The following is a 24,914-nucleotide window of genomic DNA, read 5'->3' on the forward strand; positions in this document are numbered from 1 at the left end:
CCTTGCTGAGAAAGACTTTCCTGATATCCTCAGTGAATTCTCTTGTGCTTTCCTCTGGATTAATCTTAAATTACACTTTCATATCAAGCGTCACAAACTATTCAAGTTTGAAAGGGGTTGCGTAAATGACTCTGTTAGGATTGAGATCTTCTCTCCCTGTGTGGGACCTCCTGTGCACCCCTGCTAACATCAGAGCCTGTGTATGTGAGCTTTCTCCACCATCACGTGGTCTGAGTCCCCCCATTAGTGTATTAGGACACCCCCTGCTCCTGGCGTCACGTCCTGGAACATCTGCACGCTGGTCTCCCTGATCGGGGGAGGATGGGAAGGCTCAGTGATGGGTCTTCCCGTTCCTCATCCTCAGTGCAGGTGTTGGAGGGAACAGCATGCTTGTGGAGGGGTCATAAAGAGGGATGCTGGGAGAAGGGTGTCCTCTGGTCAGAAGGTATAACCGCACTTTCTCTCTTCCTCTGTTTCCAGTCTGGCATGATAAGAACACAAGAAGCAGATTACTTCCTAAAACCACTTCCTTCCCACCTGGCGGGGAGACTGCAGGACCCTGCCCAGGCTGGGTCTCCCTCCCATATACTGTACAAGAGATCGGCAGACGTGCGGGCTCCGGGTGCTGCCCAGGCCATCATGACCGAGAGGGATCGGGAGCTGGGGAATCCAGCCCTGCACGGCAGCTCCGACCTCCGGCACCCACCAAAGCAGCATTTCTGCGGAAGGCGCAAGAAATGTACGTAAAAGTGATTCTTGTGCGCATTTCCCCCTGGGACCGTCGTGTCAGCACGTGGAATGTTTCAAATGCTCTTTGGAGCAGTCTCTCCACAAGGTGGAATGAACAGACCGTCTTTGCTACGTCTGCATGATGATTCTGTGGTCTTTGTGTTCACTGTGCACCGTCTTTCACGGTGGATGGACAGATCATGGAAGGTTTTTTGTTTAAAAGAACCGTTCCCTGGGCAGATGAAATGACATACTGCCCAGAAATGCAGAATCCACTGGTTGTCTTCAAAGGAACCTGGCAGGTCTGCTCAGTAATTCTATCGTTTTGAGGTCTAGATTTATGGAAGCCCACATAGTTTTCTGCGAGGTAATTTATCTCCATACATATTTCTATTCTCTACTTCACCACATCAAAAGGACAGGCTAGGCATGACCTAATTTACCCACAATTTATCACCAGCACTTTGTGGCAGTCCTTTGTTGTATGAACACGCAGGAGGCGATGTGATAGTCCCATCTTACGTGGGAGCCTCTCACAGCTCCGGAATGGGAGTTCAGGCTTTTTTTGCAATTTCTCTCACGTCCCTCAGCTTCCCCTCCAGCACCACTGTAAGGGTTAGACTTACCCTCTGCCCCGTGAGCCCATCTTCTGCCAGCCCTTCCTTCCCTGCTGGTTTTGTTGGCCGCTGGACCCAGTGCCCTAGAACAGAGGAGGTCGTGTTGCGGGCGGACTGGGGCGAACGGCGGTGATCACTGTGCACTTAGAGCACAGCAGCGAGCGCCACAGCCGTCAGCACCTGTGTGTCGACTGACTCGCACACCTGTAAACAAAACCCAGGAGCTACGCTCACGGGAAAAGCTCAAACCCAGATCGACTACGTCAGGGGCTCAGTCAGCTGCCGCAAGAACGGGGTGGGAACAAAGGGAGGAGACCTAGAGTCCGAGAAAGTCAGGGAGAGCGAGGGGAAAGGGTATCAGAAGAGGGTGTCAGCCTCGGCTGCCTGGGGCTGCCTGGACAGGGAGCAGGAGAGGGGACGGCTGCAGGGGCTGGCCAGTCGTAATCAGACGTGAGAAGGAAAGGGCCATGAAGGGCTTCTCGGAGGACATTAGTGACCCACACGGTGCAGTTTGGATTGCCAGAGGTTTCTGTCCCTTCCCTGCGGGGCGCACGGCCATCCCGTGCGTGCTCGGGGGCCATCACACGGGCAGAAGTGATCGCTGCTGCTTCCAGGCTGAAGCCTGTCATTCCTGAGACCACCGCTCTCTGGGCAAGGACGTTTCCGTGTTGTTTATGGGGCTTGGCACTTCTCTGCAGGACGGCCTGCCTCCTGGCTCGTGGGGCTCACACATACGAGGAACCTTCCCACTGGAGTCTCTGGTCGGAAAATGGGCATTTTTCGGTGTGTGTTTTGGCACCTGTGCAAAGGGGCCGCTGAAAGCAGAATGATTTGCTTGAAGTCAAGGGTGAAGATGACCAGACAGCTCTGGGACCAATCAGTCAGCTGGGGCCCCCATTTCTGACCATTTCTAGGGAAGGGCTGTGAGCAAGTGACCTTCCCTCCCTGTGCCTCGGTGGCCCCACCTGTACCCGGAGTGGGCATAGAGTGCAGTCGTGTCTCTGCAGCAGCATCGACATCCTTGGCATAGGATGCGTGCTGTGATGACGTGGCCAGAGTCATTACTGTCCTCCACAGGGCTCATTCAGGTTTGAGAGCATTTTAGCAAAGAGACAAAATGCACCAGCGGTGGGTACCTGTGAAATGAAATAGCGACTTCAAGCAGCGCAGTCCGTGAATAGAGCTGGCGTCGCTCTGAATTAGTGCCACCCAGATGTGTGGGTGATCTGAAGTCTACTTTCACTTGAAAACCTTTTCAGAAACACCTTAACCCGATTGCCTGCGGCGCTGTGTTAACATACCAATTGTAAATGCCCAGACTTTGTTGTGGTTGTGGTTGTTGTTGTTTTAATATTTTATTTATTTATTTGACAGAGAGGGAGAGAGATCACAAGTAAGCAGAGAGGCAGACAGAGGGAGAGGGGGAAGCAGGCTCCCCGCTGAGCAGAGCGCCCAATGCGGGGCTTGATCCCAGGACCCTGGGATCATGACCTGAGCTGAAGGCAGAGGCTTAACCCACTGAGCCACCCTGGTGCCCACCCAGACAGTTTATAAATGGCTCTAAGAAGACGGAGTATATTTTTTCTTGTGATTAAATGAGGTAAATATTTAGGGCACTTTCTAAGAAATTCAGCCCTGCCGTGAAGTGGCACACAGTTTGTAACCCATTTGTAACACGATAGACAAACTGGTTATGTGTCCAGACGTGGGAATCAGCTTTAAGAAGAATCAGGCCACTAAAATCGTTCAAATAAGCAAACGAGGCAAGATGGTGCCATCGTAACTGTTGGTTCTACTGCTTTGTTAGTAGCCTGGCCCGCAGATCCTTATGCCAGCGGTCACTGGACTTTGTGCTTCTGCGGCTAGAGCACGAGACCCCGGCAGTCCCCTCTCCTTGCTTTAAACCAGGACAGAACTACACAGAGGGAGACACAGTGGTGGCTTCCATCCCATCGAGGTTGCACGAGCTTGATTTGCATTTCAAGCTCCACTTTGGTGCGAGTTCTGAATCACAGAGTCTCAAGGGGTCTATGGTTCACACGTGAACATTGGTTTTGAAAAGCCGGTTCCTACATCATGAGTTCCACCGCTGGTTTGGTGATGACTCTGCTTTCGTTTGTTCTCGGAACACCCGCTGCACAGACATGCCCAGGCCTCCCAGGGGGGACCTCTTCGCCCTGCCGGACGAGTACACGCCTCGCCGGCGGCACAAGCGCTCGCTCCTGAAGTCCCACAGGAACAAAGAGCTGAACGTGGAGACGCTGGTGGTGGTCGACAGGAAGATGATGCAGAACCACGGGCACGAGAACGTCACCACCTATGTGCTGACCGTACTCAACATGGTAGGCGAGTCCTTCTTGTTGAAGCCACATGTGGAATCCCCGGATGGGGTGCGAGCCTTCACGACTCGCACGCGAGAAGTATCATATGTGTGGGGACTCCTTCGCTCTTACTGTGCCCCGGCCAAAAGGGCCGTGTTCACAGCTTCAGAGAACACCGTAAGGAGCGGGGAGCCGTCCGGCCCGCTCCGTGAGCCGGGGGCACAGTTTGGGTGGCTCAGTGTCTTCATTTACCAGAAATCTGTGAGAGGATGCTGAGACGCCTTAGTCAGTAAATCTGCTTATGTGTGACCTTAGATGGCTATACAGAAATGCCCACCTCTTCAGGAATGCTAAAGTTTAAATACTGAATATGCGTTATTTTATCTACAAAGTCAGAAAAGCCTACAACCCTGTAGGCTGCCATCTCGGGTAAAACGTCCTGTGTCCCAGATCGGCAGTTGCTGTGATGAGGAGGGGTGATGAGAAACGTGCCCCAGTGATATGTAGGTAAAGGAAGACAAGATCCCAGGTCACATAAGTGTGGTTTGAGAGCGAGTTGGGATGACGATGTTGTGAACGCACTTTGCATTCTACACCCTGAATGTGGATGTCGTTGCTGGCATCCCGGCTGGTCGCCTGCCCAGCGATAAGGACTCAACACTTACTCCACGCAGACTGTCGACGTCTGTACCTGTCCATCTAGCAGTGTAAGAAAGGCAGCACTGCCGTGTCACGAGAGCAAGAGACCCGCCGTCACTGGCAGGACGCGGGGAACAGGGAAATGGCACCACGTGTGGGGCTGACATGACTGCCTGTCTTTTTCAGGTGTCTGCTCTGTTCAAGGACGGGACGATAGGAGGAAACATCAACATTGCGGTTGTAGGTCTGATCCTTTTGGAGGAGGAGCAGGTAACCTGTCTTTGAGACAGACAGCTGCTTTCCCCAGAAAAATGCAGGCAAAGTGAGGCTTTTTTTTTTTTTTTTTCTCTTAGTGTGATTGGCTGTGGATTCTTGACGTTTCCCTCCTTGGGAGCAAAAAGTGTGTAATATTTTGTGTCTAATGCCATGAGTCTTTTATCAGTTCCTTTAACGATGACTTGAGTTGTGTGTGCGTGCTTGTGTGTGTACGTGTGTGCATGTGGGCGTGCAAATGGGCAGAGGTGGGCAGGAATTCTCTCTTAGGAGGCGTAGGGGAAGATAGAATGGAAGACCTGCCTTAACCATATGGGTGGGAGCCTGTTGAAAATAGAGATGCACAGTGTGTCTTCAGCCCCCTCCCCACCATGAGCTTTTAGGCTCCCAGGCGGAAAGGAGCCATTTCTGCTCTTTGCCAGTAGACAAAAACGATAGAATCATACCGTGTGGCACTGTTGTTTTCCTCTGTCACTTCCTAACTCCTACGACGGACTGCACCAACCCCTGCCGCCTCCACTCACAGTGCTATGTTTTGATAGAGACTCTGGAATGTCAAGTCTATGTTTCTCATTGCATCCAAACCCACCATCATGCCAGATCTTGGTCGCAGTGGATAAAAACATCCCCTTGCCTCCATCCCAGCGTCCCTGCATAAATGCCCGGGCGTGTGCTCAGTTCACAGGGAGGCTGTAGACGCACATTCGCAGCACAGGTAACGGGGGCATCTCCGCCATGCAGGACTCTCGCTTCTGCTTGGCCCCACACTCATCGCTGGCTCCGCACTGGGGACAGAGCCGCCCTTGCTGATATCTTAGCAAGGTCTTCCATTCGCCACGGTTCTCTTGTTTACAAAACAGAGCATTTTTTTTTAAATGAAACCCGAGATCCCTCAGAAGGTCTAAGATGTGTCCAGTTGGGGAGCTTCTGCGGTGTTGGTCTTTTTCTGGGCAGGGTGAGGGCCTGCGGGGGCAAGCCTGTTTCTAGCCCCAATGGTCCAGAAGATACAGCTTCGTTGTCTTTGTGTGAGTGAGCGTCTGGGCAGGGGGTGCCCCACTGGCAGGGCATCTCAGGTGACAGGTTAATTATTCCTTGTGTTAAATCGTTTTCACCTTGGAATTCATCCAAGCTGCAAAGAATAAGCGAGGTTATCTTTTGATCGTACACCTGTGTTAACTTTGATTAATGCGGTGTTCCTGGAAGTCACCTGCTCAGGAATGTGAGGCACGCCCCAGAGTGGAGGCCTTGCATTAGGCTGAGGTGCATTTGACTTTGTGCAAAGACAAAATCAGCCCTGGAGGGGAAAACCTCGCCAGGGGGCCAGAAACGCACCTTTCAACCCGACATCTAGTCGTGAGGGCTACACCCAAGTCGTCCTGGAATCGAGCCGTTCAACCTGGCTTTCTCGGACGGAGCCACGGGAAGAAAGAGCAGCAAAGTTCAAATAACTCATTGCAGCCGGCGCTGGGGGGTGTTCCTGACCCCCCACTTCTGAATGCCCCAGGCGTGCGGGCGGCCTTCACGCTGACATTTCGCTGTTGCTCTGTTAGAACACGGTCTATAGGCATCTGGTGGGATGCGTCCTGCATAGTTTCCTGCTGGCTCCAGTCTGTTTTCTAGAAAAAGAGCTTTCCCGGTTGATCTGCCCCTTCTCATAACCGTGTTGCTTCTAGAGGAAAGTGACTTAGTCTAACACTGTCATGATAAATGGTTAGACTTATAAATCGGAAATCCCGCTTGCCCAGCTTGGGTACAAAATCAACAGTCTAGGTGTGTTTTCATGCACGTGTGGAATCCCATAGCAAGGGTCCTGTTGCCTGACATAAGTTCACAAAGTGTTTTACAAAGACGTCGATGGCAGCCCACACGTGCACAAGGACTCGATCTCCTCGGGGCATTGAAAATGCCTTCGGGGTCAGCTAACTGCATCCCAGCTATCTTCATACAGAACCACAGAAACGAAAGGAAGTGCCCACCCTGAATCTGTACCAGTTTTTGGATTTTAGTCCGTGAAATGGGTAGCTCCGCTTGTAGACCATTGGGACCCCTCTGTGTAGTGGAGATCGGACTTACTGACATGTTTTCTCTGTTGGTCTGTCTTGCACAGCCGGGGCTCATGATAAGCCATCACGCTGACCACACCTTAAGCAGCTTCTGCCAGTGGCAGTCTGGGTTGATGGGCAGAGACGGCACGCGCCACGACCATGCCATCTTGCTGACGGGTCTGGACATATGTTCCTGGAAGAATGAGCCATGTGACACCTTGGGTAAGACCCTCCTTCGGAGTTCTGAGGACGGTGTTTGGGTTGTGCACCCTCGGGGACCCAGGACGTTGAGAAACTGCCCCCCAGGGCAGATCCATGGCGGTGGACGCTGCTGAACAGGGCTTCCAGCAGAGGTGGGCTTCCCTGGACGGACTTAGGCCAAGCATAGCCGTGTGTTTATTCACCCAAAGTGACGACTTCCCGAGGAGCAGTCCCTCACTCAAGATGCACATTCAAAGCAATTTTTTAAAGATTCTTACTTATTTATTCAAGAGGGTGCAAGTGAAGAGGGAGGGGCAGAGAGAGAGGGAGAAGCAGGCTCCCCATGGAGCAGGGAGCCCGACTCAGAGATGGATCCCAGGACCAATCAAGGAATCAAGACCTAAGCTGAAGGCAGATACTTAACTGCTGAGCCACCCAGGTGCCCCAACCCTAGCAAGTTTTTTAACATATTTATGAGGCTGGATTTATCTTGGAGGCAGTACTCTGATATTTTTTTCCAAATCGTGTGAAGCACAGTATGCAATTAGCAGGGCTCTCAGGGACATTTTTCCTGACTCTGCGTTTCTTTCTGGGATCTTAGTCAAACAGCTGAGTCGAATAGAGGTTAATCGTAGCTGCTTGTTCCTGGAAAGTCCTGCTTCCAAGGCGGGCCCTGGCCGGCCTCTGAGACCCAGACTCCAGGGGGCTTCCCAGCACCCTGCTTGGCGAGCTGGCTCATTGTGCCTACGCTGTTTGCTTGTACAGAGAGTAGGGCTTCCACAGGATGTCTGCTTTCCTTCTGGGAGTCTAGAGTTTGGGTCCACACTAGGCAGGGCTGCTAAGGGATTAGCTCTGGATCAAACTCCTGGGTCCTGAGCGTCTGAGGTTCCTCCTTTGTGGGCCCACTGGGAGAGAGTTCTAGAAACTCCTGCATGGTTTCCTCCAGATCTCTCCCTGTGCATGCGTTCCTGTTGCTGATTTTGTCCTGCCTCCTCTGTATGTGTATGGAACTATACCTGGGAGTATAACAAAGGCTAAGTCCCATGAATCCCTCTGGTGAATCCTTGGACTGGGCTAGTCTTGGGGACCTCCTGATGCACACATTCACTACAGTACTCTCCTATTCAGGCTTCTGAGAACACAGATTTTTATATCTAAAGGTAGAGAATCTTTTCCATGCACAGGGAATTCCCCTTTCTACTCTGCCCCAATTATAAATGTAACATGAATGCCACACAGAGCCATGAATCATTTTCCAGGTGGAGAGCAGATCCCCTCCACGAACCTTGCAAAGAGCCTTTATGTGCTTGTCCAAGAGTTTCCCATTCAGATTTCCCCCGTGGAGATGAGAAACACACTTCTCCGAAGGACAGAAGATAAAGATGCTTGTGTAGTACACCTTCTTTCTCTATTTTATCGCAACAACACTGCTCTATAATCTTTGGATCTCTGCACCCCGTAGGATTTGCGCCCATAAGCGGAATGTGCAGTAAATACCGCAGCTGCACAGTTAATGAAGATACGGGTCTTGGACTGGCCTTCACCATCGCCCACGAGTCTGGACACAAGTGAGTGATTTCGTGGAAGGGTGGATCCTGGGGTGCTCTCCCTGCTGGGTGATTCCCACAGAGACACTGGTTCATTAGGTCAGGTCTGTAAGGGGCATCACGTGTGTCCAAGGAGAACGTCGTGGACAAGGAGAATGTTGCGGACAAGGAGGCTGTGGATCCCTTAGGTCCTTCTTATGGTTTTTCTTTGTTTGTTTTTATTTTTTTAAGCAGGCTCCACGCCCAGCATGGAACCCAACATGGGGCTTGAACTCACAACCCTGAGATCAAGAGTCAGATGCTTAACCTAGTGAGCCACACAGGCATCCCTTCTTACGTTTTTATTTTAGTGCCGAGCCGTGCGGAGTCTAAAGCCGTAGTGATTTCCGCATTCACGCTCTCCTTCCTCTGCTCATCCTTCCGTCCCGGCTCGGGCATGACTGTGTGATTGCACCGTTGTCTCAGCCTCCGCTCCTTCATCCTGTTCTGAACGTGGGTCCTGTGCGCCCATCTCGCTCCATGGTTAGTTCCCGTCGGGGATGAGCGAGAGAAGGCCTCCTCTTGTCCACTAGTTACTCTGGAGTTTGACCTTCTTGTATAACTTTTATAATTTGTAGAGATGTCTTTTGATTGGTGTGTCAAGCTGTTCGGGGAGTGCAGATTAGACTAGGGGTGGGAGCTGTAGGAGCTGGTCTGCAGCCCACGTGTCCAGATGTGCAGCATAACAGGGCAGCATCAGGGTAGGTGGCGAGCCTGGGGTTGGCACAGACAGACGTCTGTGCTGTATGGGCAGCACTCAGCCAGCGGCTGGTCTCTGGTGGCATCTTTATATATGAAAGTTTTCCATTTGTTCCTGTAGAATGAACACTGTCTTTCAATTACTTACAGGCGCTATCAGTCTTAAATAAGGTTTCCTGGGCTAATCATTCTATAAGCTGCCTTAGGTTGAGACTTTTCCTTGCTGCGCTTGCCTACTGGCTTCCTGGACTTGGCCAGGTCAGCGGGAGCTGGAGCAGTGGGAGTGCAGCTGTCTTACTGCTACATAGCAGCTTGGATTGGGGTTTCTCCCAGAAAATGCACAACTGGGAATTACCATTTTTTTGGTTTTTGTTTTTGTTTTTTGTTTTTTTTTTTTACTTTCACCCTGAATTTACTTGCAAATCACAAAACCTGCAAAACGCAGTGTTTGCCATTCCTGTTTTGCAGAGTTGACCTCTCCATCCCCTGGTAGAAATGGAATGAGGCCATGTGTGTGCTCTCGTCCCATTCACAGCATCTGTCTGTGTGTGTGTGTGCATGCATGTGCGTGTGTCCCCACGTGTCCGAGTGTGTGTTGTGTACATGCACCTGCCTGTAGCGCAGCCCCATGAGGCCTTGCAGACTTGGCTGTATGAACTGATGACCTGACAATGAAGCTTATAGTCAGCCTCTGACCCCATCATTGTTATAGCTAATGATTGACTCTCTCGGTGCCTAGAACATTGCCCTACCCTTCCTGAAACTTCCAGCTAAATCATAATTGTATTTCTAATAGGCCGCCACAGCTAAAACTTCAAAAACTCTCATTATGTTAACAACATGAGGCTCTGGCTGTCCCCTGACCCATACCTGAATTTAATTAAACAATCCAGGTAAGAAATGTTCAAGGCACCGAGGACTGAGCAGTATTAAGAGAACGGATGATGGCCGGGACTGGCGGTGTGCACAGCTGCAGCCGGTTGGTCTACCCGGAGTTAAACCAGCAGCGTCAGACACAGGTCGTCAGTGTCAGCGGGGATCTGTGCCTCCTTTTACTTTGTCCTAGGCCTTCAATTAATATTCTTTCATCACCAGGGCTGGGTCTAGATGGAAAGAGCATTTTCCAAAGAAGATAAGACCGTTATTCCAAGTGGGACCGTGGATGGGAGGAAGGAAATGGGCCATAGGCTTGGATGAAGGGGCGTCTCTCTCCTCATGGACTTCATCTCCAGAAAATTACCAGCTCCTTCTTGAGCACCCAGCGGGAACAGGACATTATGCAATGGTCAGGCACTGGGAGCTCTGAACACACCCCGTCGCCGGTGAGGTCACTTCCTGTCCTGTTGAGGAAACAGGAAGTACGTGGGGGCAATGGGCCAGTGAGTTGCATGAGTCCAACGGCAAACCGAGCGACTGTAGCACTTACTGATAGTAGCAACGGCCGTCGTCATATATCACCTGAGGTTTGTCAAGCGCTTTGCGGGATTTGCAGGGCGATTTCACACGCACCTCCAGCCGGGGAGACCTCTGGGGATGCCCCTCTCCCCGCTCCACCAGGCTGGAGGGTAGACGGTGCTGAGTGTTTGGTGAGTGTGAATGAATGGAACAGACAGTGTGAGTCAGGAACAAGCAGGCGGATGAGCCAAGAGTGTTTCAAGTGAGTCGTTTGCTGTGGCAACTACATCAGATGAGAAAAGCGTGCAAGGCTCAGGGACCGAACCCATGGATTTTTGTTGAATTGAAAATGAACACACTTATTCAGCTCACTGATTTAGTACCTGTCGCTTCTTGGAGGAGAGCTGTCCTTGCGCATGGATCAGACGTCGCAACGTCAACCGCGTGCCTGGCAATGAACTCCAGGCGGGGCCAATTTCTCGAGTTCTGTGAACTAAGAATCGGAAAGTAATCCCACATCTGTTAGGACTTTGTGAAACATCCCGTTTTAGGGGTCCGTTTTCCTTTCTCAGGTTTGTTTACATTCAGAGCATATCTCTGGGGTCAGAGGAGTGCTTTTCTCCAGGCCTTTCAGCCAGAACTTTTCTGACCTTTACCTCAGAGAGGATCTTCCTGAACATGCGGCCTGTTTCTCCTAATGAGTCGAGTTATTTTTGCGTCAGGACATCTGTGGTTTCTGTGGAGAAATCAGACCTGCGCACAGAAATCGCTAAGAACAGGGGTTTGGATTTGTGTTGGAGAGGGAGGGAGACGGGACTAGACATGAAGATGTGTATTGCCCTGTAGGATGTGGGATCCAGTTGGGCTAGTTCCTAAGTCAGTGGTGTAGGGTAACCTTCCTAGTTGTATTCGATCACTTGGCATGGGACGTGTGGTTTGCTAGAGGCAGTTCTGGAGAACTGACGCAGACATACTGAGCACTGAACTACAGGTTTTGGGGACTCTGTCCCCTGAAAGGCATGAATCCCTTTGAAAAATCCCCACGTACTAAGAAAGTCATGCCATTTGGGCAGTAGGACCATAGGCCTGGGGTCCCGGATCCATGCGGTTCTCCCGCAGCCTGGAAGCCATCTGCCTGTGTTGCCTTTTCTTCTCTTACCTAGGCTCCCATCTGCCAAACCAAGGGAGTCTAAGACCCTCGGCGTGAGTGTGCAGGGACAATGGAAGGTGCACGAGTTGAGCTGAGGTTGCCGGCGACACAGGATTACGTGCTGAACTTGCATTATCATTTCAGACCATCAAGACAATATTAAAGCATATTTGCTGTGCTTAGAAGTACTCATGACCCATCGTTCTGCCACTTGTCTTCTCCCAGATGTATCGACCCGCTCACTGGGTGCAATTTCCATTCTGCCAGCAAAGCATTGTGCAGGGTTCTATGAAGAGACTAGGGATTCACCCCCTCCAAAAGCGTTCATGGAAGGACAAGATAGATAGTGCATGCACCAATCAGGCTGTGTGGGCTGTGGGCGTTGCAAGGGACTTTATCACAGACATGCCAGAAAGTCTCAAAAGAAGCAGAAGTGACTTGCTAATACACTTAGCTCCAGCGGGTTTGGCTGGTGAGGTTAGAGGCCCTTCCGAGCGTTTGATGGTGAGGTGTAAACCTCCCTGAGATGCGGCTGTGCACTGATACTAACCTGAGCCCTGCAGTGGGGTCAGGGAGGCACCGTGATGCTGGGGTCTTGTGCAAAATCAAGGCAGCAGCCCCTTAGACATCCTCTGGCCAGTGATTGTCAGACTGCCCTCTAGGGAGCCCTAGCAGGTCGGAGGCTCATTTCTTCCCAATTTTATTTATTGTTCCTCCTAAGAGTTTTTGTTTCTGTATCCAAAAAGCACCTGAAACCTATTGACCTTCATTTGAACATGTGTACATGTGCGTGCACACACACGCACCATACATATACAAGTAACAGCTAGGTAGTGAGTAATTGGAGCAAGACCATTTGAATCAGGAACGGGATAGAAATTCTGAATTTTCCTTTGTGATATGCATGGTGTCAGGTCTTTTGTGTGATTTTAGAGTAAGGTTTTACTACCCCATTATACAGGTAAGGAAACTGAGGCCTGGTGACTCAATCCAACAGCTTGTGAAGGCCCTCCTTCAGTCTCCACTCTTCTGGTTAATTGACCTGCTCCAGTCCCTGAGACCCACCTGAGGCCGTGTCCACACCAGCTTTCTCCCTCTCAAGGGGGCTGCATTGTGCTCCTTGGAAAGTCCACATCAGAGGCTGACACCTAGGCCCTCCTTTGGCACCATCATGGCACCAAGGGTGGATGTAGCCCTCCAGATGACACTGGCCCGTGGTTGCTTCGAAGGGTTTCTTGTTTCCTTAACTAACGCTGTCTGCATAGTCTGAAATAGTTGGTACAACCTCCAACAAGGCATGGCCACTCATCATTCCGGGTGCATCGTTAGTAATGGCGGAATGCGTGCTGATGGAATTGAGTCCCTCAGAACGTGCTGGAGAGGCTCTGGAAGCATCGCATGCTGAATGTAATTCTCAAGCCTGGTTTAATCTGAAATTATGCTTCCATTTGGGTATTTGGGTGGGTGTTCTCGCTGGAAGGTTGGACTTTGTTTATTCAACCGACATCACTGAAGCACCTGTTAGGGCTCATGAGTGCCCTGGCCTGGGGCTGAGCATGGACAGGAAAGGTCTCTGTCCTTTCGAAACTTAAAAGCTAGTAGGGAGGAAAGAAAACAGTATATTTACTGTTTCAACCTATAGGATGACCAAAACTTTGAATAGAATACTCTGGCTCACGGAAACAAAGAACACGCCTGGTATAGTGCAGGTTGGGTCGTAACTATATTTCTTGGTTCCGCTGACCAACCTTATCTTCAAAATGAGCTCTGTCTGTCCTTCCCTGACTTTGTTAATGTTGCACTCAAATGTGACCGCTGTGGGGTACTTCCATGCTAACGTCCGGCGTCCATCACAGCACAGTGTATATGGGCATCACACTACTTGGAGAGACAGCTCACTGCCATGTGGTCGTGCCGAGATTTGGGCAGGCATCAGGATCACCTTACTGTGTTAGAATGCACCAGATACCAGAACCTAACTCCCAAGCTACTAAATATAAAAACCTATAAGATGGGCTTTGGGGAACCACACCGTGTGATGTGTTTCTCAGATATTCGGACGCACAGCAGAGTTTGAGAATCAATTCTAGAAAGAATCATGGAAGACACCTTAGATGAAAAAGTTGAAGACCCACGTGTTTCTGGAACTGGGCTATCACGGCTTTCATGTCTTTAAAAACGTGGGCAGAGTGGTAGCACATTTGCTGGGGCACCTGTGGAACCACAGTGTGCATGTTGTCTGCAGAATCCAGGGCCAGGCGGGGGAGTGTACTTTGGTTGTTCGTTTTCCTAACTTTCTCCCCAAGGCAGCCACCCATATGAGATTACAGTCTGAATCTTTTCACAGCCATGACACATTTCCTCTGCTATATGCTTACCCCAGCCTTGATTGATTGCTTTTAATAGAACTTCAGAGGATGGGTGGAGACCGAAATGAGTCCATCTGCGTCACCCTTGGTACCAAGCAGGAATTTTGCAGAAATTCAACAGTGTTCGCGTGCCAGATTTCCCTGGATACGTCCTCCAATGGTGCTCGTGTTACGCTCTTGCCCGGGTCCCGCCTGGGCTCCGATGTCGGAGTGTCAGGTCACAGCTCTGACTCTGAGACCGTGGTCACGGCTCTCTCCAGTCCTCAGTCTTGCTGTCGTGATATTCTCCCTGCCTTATCAGCTTTTAGGGAGGCTTAAGTTAGAAAATACAGATAATGTGTTTAATAGCCTGTTTGAACACTAGTGGGTGCCTACAAGTGTGAGTTGTTATTTTTACTGATACTATTAGATCTCCATAAGCTAGCCAGTGCAGTGGGGAAAATGGGTTTTCAGCCTCAGCAGCAAATACAGATTCCCTGGCCCATGGTTGGAGCTCCTTTCCCCAATGTTCAGAGCCTTCTGTCCCTGCTGCCCTGCCTCTTCTCATGGGATTCTTGGTAGCAGATTGTCCCCAAACCCAGTAACCCTCCTGCTCTTCTTTGTTTTGCCCCTTGCCTTCCCCCTTTGCTCTGTGCCCACTCATGTGGAACCCCATTATCTAAGAATCCACCCAGTGTGATTGGGCAGGTACCAGATACTAGTGGCCAACAATGGCTCAACTCTCTAAGAATGTGTTTGCCCTCATGGGAAGTCTTCAGGGTCACAGAGAACTCCCAGACCCCCAGCGTTCTTCCCAATCCATTAGTTGTGTTCTTCTGGGGTAGATGAAGACAGCGGTGTGAGACGCTCCTACAGCCAAAGCTCTGGGCAGTCAAGAAGAAGAAGCTGACTTGGCAGAGAGACGTAGCAGCTCACTTTGTGGCATGCTTACAGGTGTAGGGCTAGAGTTTTCTCTAGTGATGGTGAGGGGGTTACCAATTGGAACATCTATAAAGGACACTAGTAAGTACCTCAAGAGCCATTGCGGCTTGAGATGGCCCCCTTTCCTCAGCTAGGGCTGGAACCCAGAGTGGTCTGGTTTGGAGGCAGGAGGAACAGGTGTACCTTCAAACGCTTCTTGCAGTTAAAGGGAGCAAGAACGCCCGCTGGGCTTCCTGGAGCTTCTTCCTCCAAAGGGACATAGGGAATGTGGTCAAGCACTGTCCAGCTGGGGCAGCCCCGAACAGTGCAGGCCTGGCAGGAGGTGGGGCAGCCCTTGGTGGGAGTGGGGGCAGAGAGTCAGCCCCACAGGGAGCTGTAACAGGTGGTCAGTTCTCCAGCTGTGGGAGGCTTCAGACGCACCTGAGGAGCCTGCGTTTGTGTTTCTGACAAACACCTGGAAATTCTGAAAATCCCTGGTGAGCAGAGAAGAGTATAGAGAGATGAGAGCAGACGGAGCATTGGTCAGCTTCATCAACCAAGATCAAGAGACCTGCCCTCCACACCCCACTTGAAATGTCTTTCTGTAATTAAAACATGGGCCCTTAGCAGATAGTTGGATGCACGCTTCAAGTGACCGAATGCTAGTTCTTCAGGAAAGCTCTGTGAATGTGTGGCTCTGCTCCACAGCCTGGCTGGGCAGACATTTTCCTTCTGTCTGACTGGCACACGGACATGGAGAAGTTCACATGCTGACAACTGTCGGCTGGGGTCTCTTAGGTCATTGATACTGTTCTTGGTTTTGAAAGAGCCATTTCTCTCTCATGCAGCTTTGGCATGGTCCACGATGGAGAAGGGAACGTGTGCAAAAAGTCTGAGGGCAACATCATGTCCCCCACATTGGCAGGACGCAACGGGATCTTCTCCTGGTCACCCTGCAGCCGCCAGTACCTGCAGAAATTCTTAAGGTATGAACTCCCGGAGCTGGATGTGTGTCTTTGAATGTCTCTGCTGCTCCCTGACTGGGCAGCCTGATTCTGTCCAAGCAGCCCTGGCTTGGCTGTGACTTCCCAACATGGTTCCCATTTAGAGGTGTCTTGAGATGTTCCCTTGGCCAAGAAGTTTGCCAAACGCTTCCTTAGGGCACCAAGTCCTACAGGCTGAATCTAACATCGTCTGACCTTCAGACTCAAAGGAAACCCAAGATACATCCCAAATCAAAGTATCTGTCACTAACATTTAGTTGTTTTAAATTCTCACTCTTGTGACTAAACATTTTTTATTCATGAGTTGGAAGACCTACCGTGCACACGGTGGGGAAGCACATGTAACTCGGGGATTTTTTCTTTTCTTTTCCACAAAGTGCATTTCTTATTAGGAGGGGAAGCTTTAGCCTGGTTTATTTTTTGAATTTTCATTATAGCACTAATTCATTTAGGATCTAGGACACTGAGGAGAAATAGGGTTTGACCCCCTGAAAAAGACAGACAGTGGATTTTGAACTTTTTAGAGAAAGAAGGGACTTTACAAAGTGGCCTGAGTTCTATTAGTAAGGCGGACTGTCCACCAAGTCTCAAGGATGCTGAGTTTGGAGTTTGGTTTCAGCTGCCGACCCTAACCTTATTTCTGACAGGTATCGCGCTCCCCCGTGGGTCAGCAAGCGTAATGCGTGTGGTCACACAGAGCCCCGGTCTTTCCGTCCAGCAGCCGCTTCCTCTTGTAGGAGCTGGTCGTGCAGAGCAGCCCACGGGTCCCAGGGGAGGAGAGGGCCGGGGAGGGCATGCAGGACAGGACTGTGTTCCTGGCAACAAGGACTCCGCTGACAGCCCACGCTGCAAGGGCTGGGTCAGGAACGTCATCTACCGTGTGCTCTGAAGGAAAAAGACATGTGGGGTGAAGAGAGGCCCCTGTGTGCCCGTGGGCAGCCCCCGGCTGCCACAGGGGACGTCACTGGCACGCGGGTCCCCCGAATCAGAGAGAGTGTAGTCTCGGCTTCCAGGAGCCTGGCTCTGGCCTCTCCCCGCGGGTCCCAAGAAGCCTGGATGCAAACAGCCCAGGAAAAGCAGTTCTGTTGAAATCACAGCCTGTAATGTTGGTTTTATCTTAACTGACTTGCTCTGAGTACGAAAAGATGAGAAACGGCCTTTGTTTAGAAAGTAGCTTTAACTCTGTGAAGGCGAGTCCTCTCTGAGATCCCGCACAGGCGGCCGGGGCACGGGCAGACACCGTGGGTTCGTGCCCACCGGAGCTCCCCACGTTCCTTCTCTTTGCTCCTGAGTGGGCTCTTCTGGGCCCCAGCCGTGGCTCCTGTGACACACTGTGCCCTATAGAGGACACACCCCTTTCCACCTTTGTCCCCTTGGGAACATCCTGGTTTCCCCGGCCGTGGGAAGGAGAACTGTTTTCACTCAAAAGGGAGGACACCCATCTCGGTGATGCAGAAATGTACCTTGCCAGACACCTAGAAGGCCTGTACTCACTCTCTGACAGACACGCTGCCTCTCCATAATGCACGGATCCTTGCCAAGGAGATACAAAGCGTGTGCTTCCTTCTTCCCAAAACGTGTCAGTGCTGGCATGAAGCGGGCCGCCGTGGCTCGTTCTCCGTGCGGTGCACTCATGTTTCTGGGATTCATCGAGGAAAGCATGAGAGGTAGCGCTATTGTGGCAGTGACATATTCTTGGACAAAGCTGACAAACCAGACCACCTTACTTTAAGAGTTTGGAGAGATTATGACAAGGAAACAAAAAATAATTAGGGGCGCCCGGGTGGCTCATTTGGTTACGGGTGGGACTTTTGACTGTGCCCAGTTCATTCTCTCAGGATCCCGAGACCGGGCCCCACTGGGCTCTGCGCTGGGCGTGGAGCCTGCTTGGGATTCTGTCTCTCCCTCTTCCCTGCTCCCTGTGAAGGGACCTGCTCTCCCTCTTTAAAAACAAAACAAAACAAAACAAAACACAACACAACAGCTAGAATTGACAGTGGGATGAAGACGAAAACCAAGGGAATAGAAAATGAAGAATAAGGAAAAAACATACAAGTGTATCAATCTTAGAATACAGGCTTTGGCTGTGATTGAAGCTTGAAATTGGGCAAAGGTCTTTCTAGAAAGAAAGCAAGAAAGGAGATCAAATCCATTCATATTAACATTTCCAATATTTCAAGGAAAGTGAGGCTTTTGCCAGCATAGAATTATTGAAAACAAATGAAACTGAATCTGTATATATCTAAACAGAACTATAGGGGTGCCTGGGTGGTTTCATTGGGTTGGTCATCCACCTTCAGCTCTGGTCATGATCTCAGGGTCCTGGGATTGAGTCCTGAATCGGGCTCCCTGCTCAGCGGAGAGCCTGCTTCCCCCTCTCACTCTCCCTCTGTGCATGTGCTTTCTCCCTCTCTCTCAAATAAATAAATAAAATCTTTTAAAAAGGAAGCAGAGCTGTAGGTTCATCCAAGAGCATCCACTGATAGACATGTTTCTCTATATTTTATATGCATCCTGTACTTTTACAGAACGCTCTGCTGTCCGTCTGCTACATGAAATATGCCCTACATGCCTGTAACCAATTACGCATCATACAGCAAGTGCTTATGAGTATTGATAGACACACGAAGTAAAAACATGGGTAGAAAGTACCTCCAATCTGTATTCTAGTTATCTGTGTGCACGCTAACCCATGTCTCCTGATGACTCCCCCTGCCACCTCCTCTGCCCCCTGTGCTAGAGTGAGTCCACCCCAGGCCAGTCCCAGACACCAGGAGCACATGCTTGTCTCTCTCCTGCTTTTGCCACGGCACAAAGCCAGCAACTGTACTGGGAGCGTGGGTGGAGGTGTGTGGCAAGGTCTGTGACTCATGTTAGCCCCACTGGCACTGGCGGAGGGAAGACAGACTGGCAGCCCCCATGGACCACCAGCTTAGCAGCCGGAGATCTGCCTTCCAAGTCTGTGCAACGGACATGCGTACCCACAGTCAGAACCCAGAACCCATTATTCCAAGGTAGGAATTAAAGGGACAAGTACCCCACTCCTGGAAACACTGTTCAGGCTTCTGCTGCCCTCGCTGGCTTGCCCCACGGAGCTTGTTATCATGGTTGGGTTCTAGGTTTCCCTCCTTTTTTCTGTCTCTCCTTCTCTCTTTCTTTATTATTTTGTCAGTAAGCTATTTCTTCCCTTTCTTCTTTTGCACAAATTACAAACCTCTTGTCCATAGGGCACCACAGGGCAGCATCACGTGGGTACTTCTGTTGGTTCTAGTCCCTGTCTGTCCACTGTCTGTGGCTGCTGCCCATACCCTCGTGGAGCCCTGAGCCCATGGCTGGTATTCTTCTCTTGCTGCCTGTCCCTTCCATCCTTCAGACAAGCTGTTGGCAAGTCTCCCGAGCCACCATCCTGACCACTCACCTTCAGCCTGGGTGAAGCCTTCCCCTGTGTTCTTACCATGAGACTTCCCAGCAGTCAAGGTATTTTCCCACCTAAAGTCATGATGGGCTGCCTTCCAGAAGGGAGAAAATTTTGTGGACAGTATCTGTCTCCTGATAATACCAATCTGTATTCTAGTAACATACACTTGGTCATTTTTCTTTTATGTCCATTGCCAAAAAAGACAGTGTTAACATTATTCTGTAAGTGGCATCCCACATCGAGGTCCTTTCAACATATGCTGTCCCCTGTGTGGGACCCCCGTGGAGTCAAGTTGGGGATTGTTAGCATTGTTTGTAGCGGTTTCAGTTTTGTTTGGTGTGTGTGTGTGCATGTCTGTGTGTATGCAGGTGCATGAAGACTTCTGCTTTCTGAATTAAAAAAGAGCATAAACTTAAGTTTGCATAGGAGTTTTCTATATCAATCCTTTCTAAAATTTTCTAGATCATTTAAAAAAAATCTTTTAAAGACTTTATTTATTTACTTGAGAGAGAGAGAGCATGCATGCACAAGCAGGGAGAGGGGCAGAGGGGTAAGCAGACTCCCTGCAGAGAAGGGAATCCGGTGTGGGACTTGATCTCAGGCCTCTGAGATCGTGACCTGAGCAGAAGGCAGATGCTTAACTGGCTGAGTCACCCAGGCGCCCCTCAACATTTTTACTGCTTTTTCACCTTCATGGTTTCTGTGAAGAGAAACACTTTCAACATTTTTGAAATGTGCCCAGACGATGTGGAGAGCAGGGGATGCAGCGTGTGGGTGTACAGTGCGAATCAGCATCATGAGAGTCCAGATCGTTTCTCAGCTGCCAAGGACTATGGGAGAACTTGTGGAAAGAAAATAGTTATACGCTTAGAGAGCACTTGTTTTGATGACATTAGATATGGGCTGTGATCTCCAAATCAGACCATGGCCCTAGGAGGGTTTGCCAAGAGTGTGGTTCAGAGATGTATTTGCTCTGGGATCCCGGGACGGTTCAATGTCGGCTCAAGTGCGCTCATTTGTTTTTGTGTCAGTCAGGCCATGGCCATGAAACCCTTGTGTGGCCATTCAGTCATAAATTTTTATTTTCAAGAACTTTGATAATTTTGCTGGACCACGTGGCTATAAACAGAAATGCAAGATTATCCATGCTCACAAATTTGTTCCCTTGAAATATTAAATTTTCCAGGAGAACCTCCTGTTGTCAAAGTCACTCAAGCTTTTGTTCCCTTGGGATGACCAGTCACGAATCAGCCATGTCTGTACTGTGTCAGCAGGGACATCTCCTCGGTTTAATGAGCGGGAGACTGTCTTCTTGGACACGTTTGCCGACTTCCCTAGCTCCACATAGTCACAATCCCGTTATGTTCTCCACCAATCAGGCTGCTCTTTGGATGCGATCCCAACAATGAGTAAGGATAAGTGGCTCACCTCTACAGATGAACCCACTTTCTTTTATGAGCAGTCCCGCCTTTGGTACGTGGAAAAAATATATTTAAAGAAGGAGCTCAGTTGGTCTGAAGTTGTCAGCACAACATTTCTCCATAGTTGGTAGTCAAGAAGGACAGATACGTGTTTGGAGTAAATTCATGAACCGAGTCAGTGAAGTCATGTGTCATTTCCGAGGAACTGACACAGACCTCATCCTGTTTACTCATGTCTATGTCCCGGAGGCCTAGGACTAGGGAAAGTTTAGCTCATTATTTTAATTTAATGACAACAGGGACTCATCCTCAATTTACTTTTTATAAAAATTTGAATCATGGTATTCACAGACCAGTGAGTGTGCCTTCCCTCTGACTGCATGAATCTGTGTCAGTCCATGGGAAAAGGGACCATCGCTGGAGACCAGGAGTTTGAGGGGTGCCTGGATCACCTGCCCCAGCCCATATCACCTCTGTGAATGAGAAAATCTGACCTGACCTGAGAGCCCATGAAGCATGTTTTGGGGTGTAACAGGAAGAACACATTTCATTTCATTCATACACACGCACGCACACATGCACGCACACACACACAGTGAATATTTTTCAGCCATGTGAAAGAAGGAAATCCTGCCATTTTTGGTAGTGCAGATGAACCTTGAGGGCGTGATGCTACGTGAGGTAAGTCAGAGAAAGACACGCTGTGTGTTCCCACTTATATGTGAAATCTGAATCAAGCTCAAAGCAGCAGTAGTAGGTGCCACGGTGGGGCCATGGGGGTGCTGGTGAAGCCGGTCACACGTACAGTCCTGCAGTTCTAAGATGAGTGGCTCCTGGGGGCTCTCACGTACAGCACGGTGACTGCAGACAGTGTTGTATTCTGTGTTTGAAGGTTGCTAGGAGAGTAGATCTTACAAGTTCTCTTGGAGCACCTGGGTGGCTCAGTCAGTTAAGCTTCTGACTCTTGATCTCAGCTCAGGTCTTGATGTCAGCGCTGTGAGTTCGAGCCTCACACTGGGCTCCTTAAAAAAAAAAATGTTCTCACGACACAACATTCACAAATCTAAGGATCTGAGGTGATGGATAGGATAACTACGTTTATAAAGAGCTACAGAGCAGTGAACAGCCCAGAATCCATGCTCCCACTCATCAGCATCTCCCTCCTCCCCAGAGATGACCTTGCTCTTGACACAGGGCACCATAGGCTAGTTTTGCCTGTTTCTGAACTTCCTATGAACAGAACCATGAGTTACATACTACTCTGTGTCTGTGGTCTTTGGCTAAGTATCATGATAATGAGATTCAGCCTTGTTGCCGCATACAAATATAACATCATTTACTTATTTTTAATTGCATGAATATGCTACAGCTCATGAATCCATTCTGTTGGTGATAGGCATTTGAGATTCCAATTTGGGGCTATTTAAGAAATGTCTGCCTATTCTTTTGGTCTCCGATTATCTGTAGGACTGGAACTCTAGGGTCGTGGTCACGCGGTCTGCAGTGTCAGGAGACACCCCAGACAGCTTCCCTGAGTGGTTGCGCAAAGTCACGTGCCCACAGTTATGAGTGCTCCCACTGCTCTGAACCCTCGCCAACACTTGGTCTTGACGGTCTTTTCCATTTTAGCCGTTTCGCTGGTGTGTAGTAGCATACCAAGGTGGCCATTAAAGAGAACGAATGTCCTTTTACATGTTAATGGTCGCTGAAATAATCTTGAGTGAAGTTATTTTTCGAATCTCCTGTGAATTTTTAAGAATCAGGCTTTTTATTTTTTTTTCTTGTCTCTTGAGGGACATATGTATTCTGAATACTTTGTCCCATATGGAAAATACATATTATGCAAGTATCTTCTGTCACTCCATGACTTGGTGTCTCCACTTCTAATGGTGTCTTTGGTTAAGAGAACTTCCCCTTTTTGTAATGGAGTCCAAATGAATCCATATTTTTGGCTTTAGGGTTAGTACTTTTTGTGGGCTGTTGATTAAAAAAAAAAAAAAAAAAAATCTCCGCTTACCCCAGAGTCACAAATACATTCTTCCACATGATCTCCTACAAGCGTTATCATTTGGCTTCCCACATGCAGGCCACCTGGCTTTCGTCTGGGGTACGCCACACAATCCAAACATGCTTTGCCCATGTGGATGCTAGTGGATTCTTTGTCCAGTGGATTTTCCTTTCTCTATCAACACCATGGGGTTTTCTCACACCTGCCCCACTGGTGATGCGCTTGGCCGTGAGCCTGCTGGGGCAGAGGGGGAAGGAGCAGACATGCTCAAGCAGGAACCTAACCTGGAGCACCAGGCTAAGACCCACATGGGGAGTTGCTGCCCTTCAAAGGTGAAGCCCGATGGGGACGACCCGCTCGTCCCAGCAGGGGTGGTATGCTCCTGCATCTCCTGGTGGGCTCCCAGCTTCTTCCAGGTTCCCAGTCAGTGCAGGGCGTGTTTCTTGGCTGGATGGGAACCTTGTCCTCATGCCCTGTGCTTCTACATTTACACAAACTATAAAAATTCCTGAACCCGTGAGCCTGTTTTAGTTTTCAGTCTCCTGCTGGGCCAGTTTGGCCGACTTTTCCTGGCTTCCTGTCCAGAGGGTGGGGGTAGCCTTGGGGACACAATGGGGAACACCGAACGCTATGAAGACATCATTTGCGATCCATCAGAGAAAGGTCCTATGGAATTCCAAAATTGCCAGATCGTGTCTTGACATGCTAATTATGCTTTTCGTCTTTTTTTTCTTTACTTAAAAATATCCGTTTGCGGTATGATCACAGTGGCCATGACAGACCGGTCATCTGTTGGACATCCACAGTGGCCCGGTCCCTGCTCTTCACACTTTCCCATCAGTTGATTTAATCTCTACTTCCCAGTGTGCTCTGAAAAGCTTCTGACCTCCTTTTACATAGAACCGATGTCCCATCTACTGTAGCCGGGGCCACTCTTGTGTTTCGTGGGTGACTGTGAATTGAAGTCATGCCTGAGCGGACCCAAAGGCAGTGGAGTCTGAGATGGGACTGTGCAGACTGAGGCCAGAGTGTTGCCAGTCAAGGTGGGCAGCCACACAGAGAAAAGTGCAGGGGTCCATGGCAGGTCTGCTGTCATTCACTGTTTTGCAAACGTAAAGGGGATTTTTCTGGCTTATTGAAATTTGCAAGCAAGATTTAGTTGCTATGTGCAAACGCTGTTTGCCCTCCCTGTGAATGCAAAAATTATAACTATGCCTGTTTCTGCTGGGGAAGGGAATGCCTTATTTGTGGAAGGAAGGAATCATTATTTGGTCTTTAGTCATCATCGAGTGAACTTAAGCAGAGTTAATTTCCTTCTTGACTTGGGAACCTCGTCAGAAATTAGCCTCAGTGTGGAGTGTTGCTGGTGGGAACTGTTGCTGTGTTCCAGGGGGAACCTCTGGAGGCTGTGAGCTGATGTGCAGGTGGCCCCTGGTCCAGGGAAGGAAAGTGGGGGCGGGGAGAGGAGAGAAGAAGGACAGAGGAGGAAAAGAAAGAAAGAAAACCTTTGTCTTTGAGGTAGGTGGGTTGGGCTAGTCTCACACAGTTCCCACTTCCAACCTTTGATTGTCTGTGGCAAGGAATGGACCCAACGTTGGCGGCTGGTGCTTCTCACACTGAACGTCTGCTGAGCTAGTCCGTCTCACTTTTCCCCATGATAAGTTTGAGGAATCTCGTGAAGAACAAATCACCTTCCTGGAAGAGGTGAAATGCATTCTGAGCAGTCGCGGGAAATGTGGCCCCTGTATTTAAATAGAGTCGGGGTAAATGTCCTGTGGGACCCTGGGGGAAGAAGGCCCCCTCCTCTCTGTGCGGGGGGTGTTGTCACATTGCAGAACAGCCTGGCCTCGCGGAAGGTGCCTCTGGTAAGTCTTGCAGAATCACCAGCAGCCCTGCGTCCTGTGCGTTTCAGCACCGCCCAAGCGCTGTGCCTCGCTGATCAGCCGAAGCCGGTGAAGGAGTACAAGTACCCCGAGAAGTTGCCGGGAGAGTTATACGACGCCAACACTCAGTGCAAGTGGCAGTTTGGAGAGAAAGCCAAGCTCTGCATGCTGGATTTTAAAAAGGCAAGTGATTATTGGCAAGTGCTCAGTGCAATATGATTCACAAAACCGTTTTATGCAGTGTGACGGACATTGA

General features: G+C 49.9%; 1 protein-coding gene across 1 annotated transcript in view; it reads left to right on the forward strand.

Annotated features, from left to right (window-relative positions):
* The window catches only part of ADAMTS16 (ADAM metallopeptidase with thrombospondin type 1 motif 16), a 150,789-nt gene that overhangs the window by 42,080 nt on the left and 83,795 nt on the right, over positions 1-24,914 (forward strand). The window contains exons 4-10 of the mRNA XM_032861929.1: positions 481-739; positions 3,489-3,688; positions 4,493-4,576; positions 6,687-6,846; positions 8,288-8,393; positions 15,773-15,910; positions 24,688-24,841. Of these exons, the coding sequence (XP_032717820.1) occupies positions 481-739; positions 3,489-3,688; positions 4,493-4,576; positions 6,687-6,846; positions 8,288-8,393; positions 15,773-15,910; positions 24,688-24,841 (1,101 nt within the window). The remainder of the gene's footprint in view (positions 1-480; positions 740-3,488; positions 3,689-4,492; positions 4,577-6,686; positions 6,847-8,287; positions 8,394-15,772; positions 15,911-24,687; positions 24,842-24,914) is intronic.

The sequence above is a fragment of the Lontra canadensis genome, unplaced genomic scaffold (genome assembly GCF_010015895.1).
Source record: "Lontra canadensis isolate GAN:19392208 unplaced genomic scaffold, GSC_riverotter_1.0 scaffold22, whole genome shotgun sequence".
Lineage (NCBI taxonomy): Eukaryota > Metazoa > Chordata > Mammalia > Carnivora > Mustelidae > Lontra > Lontra canadensis.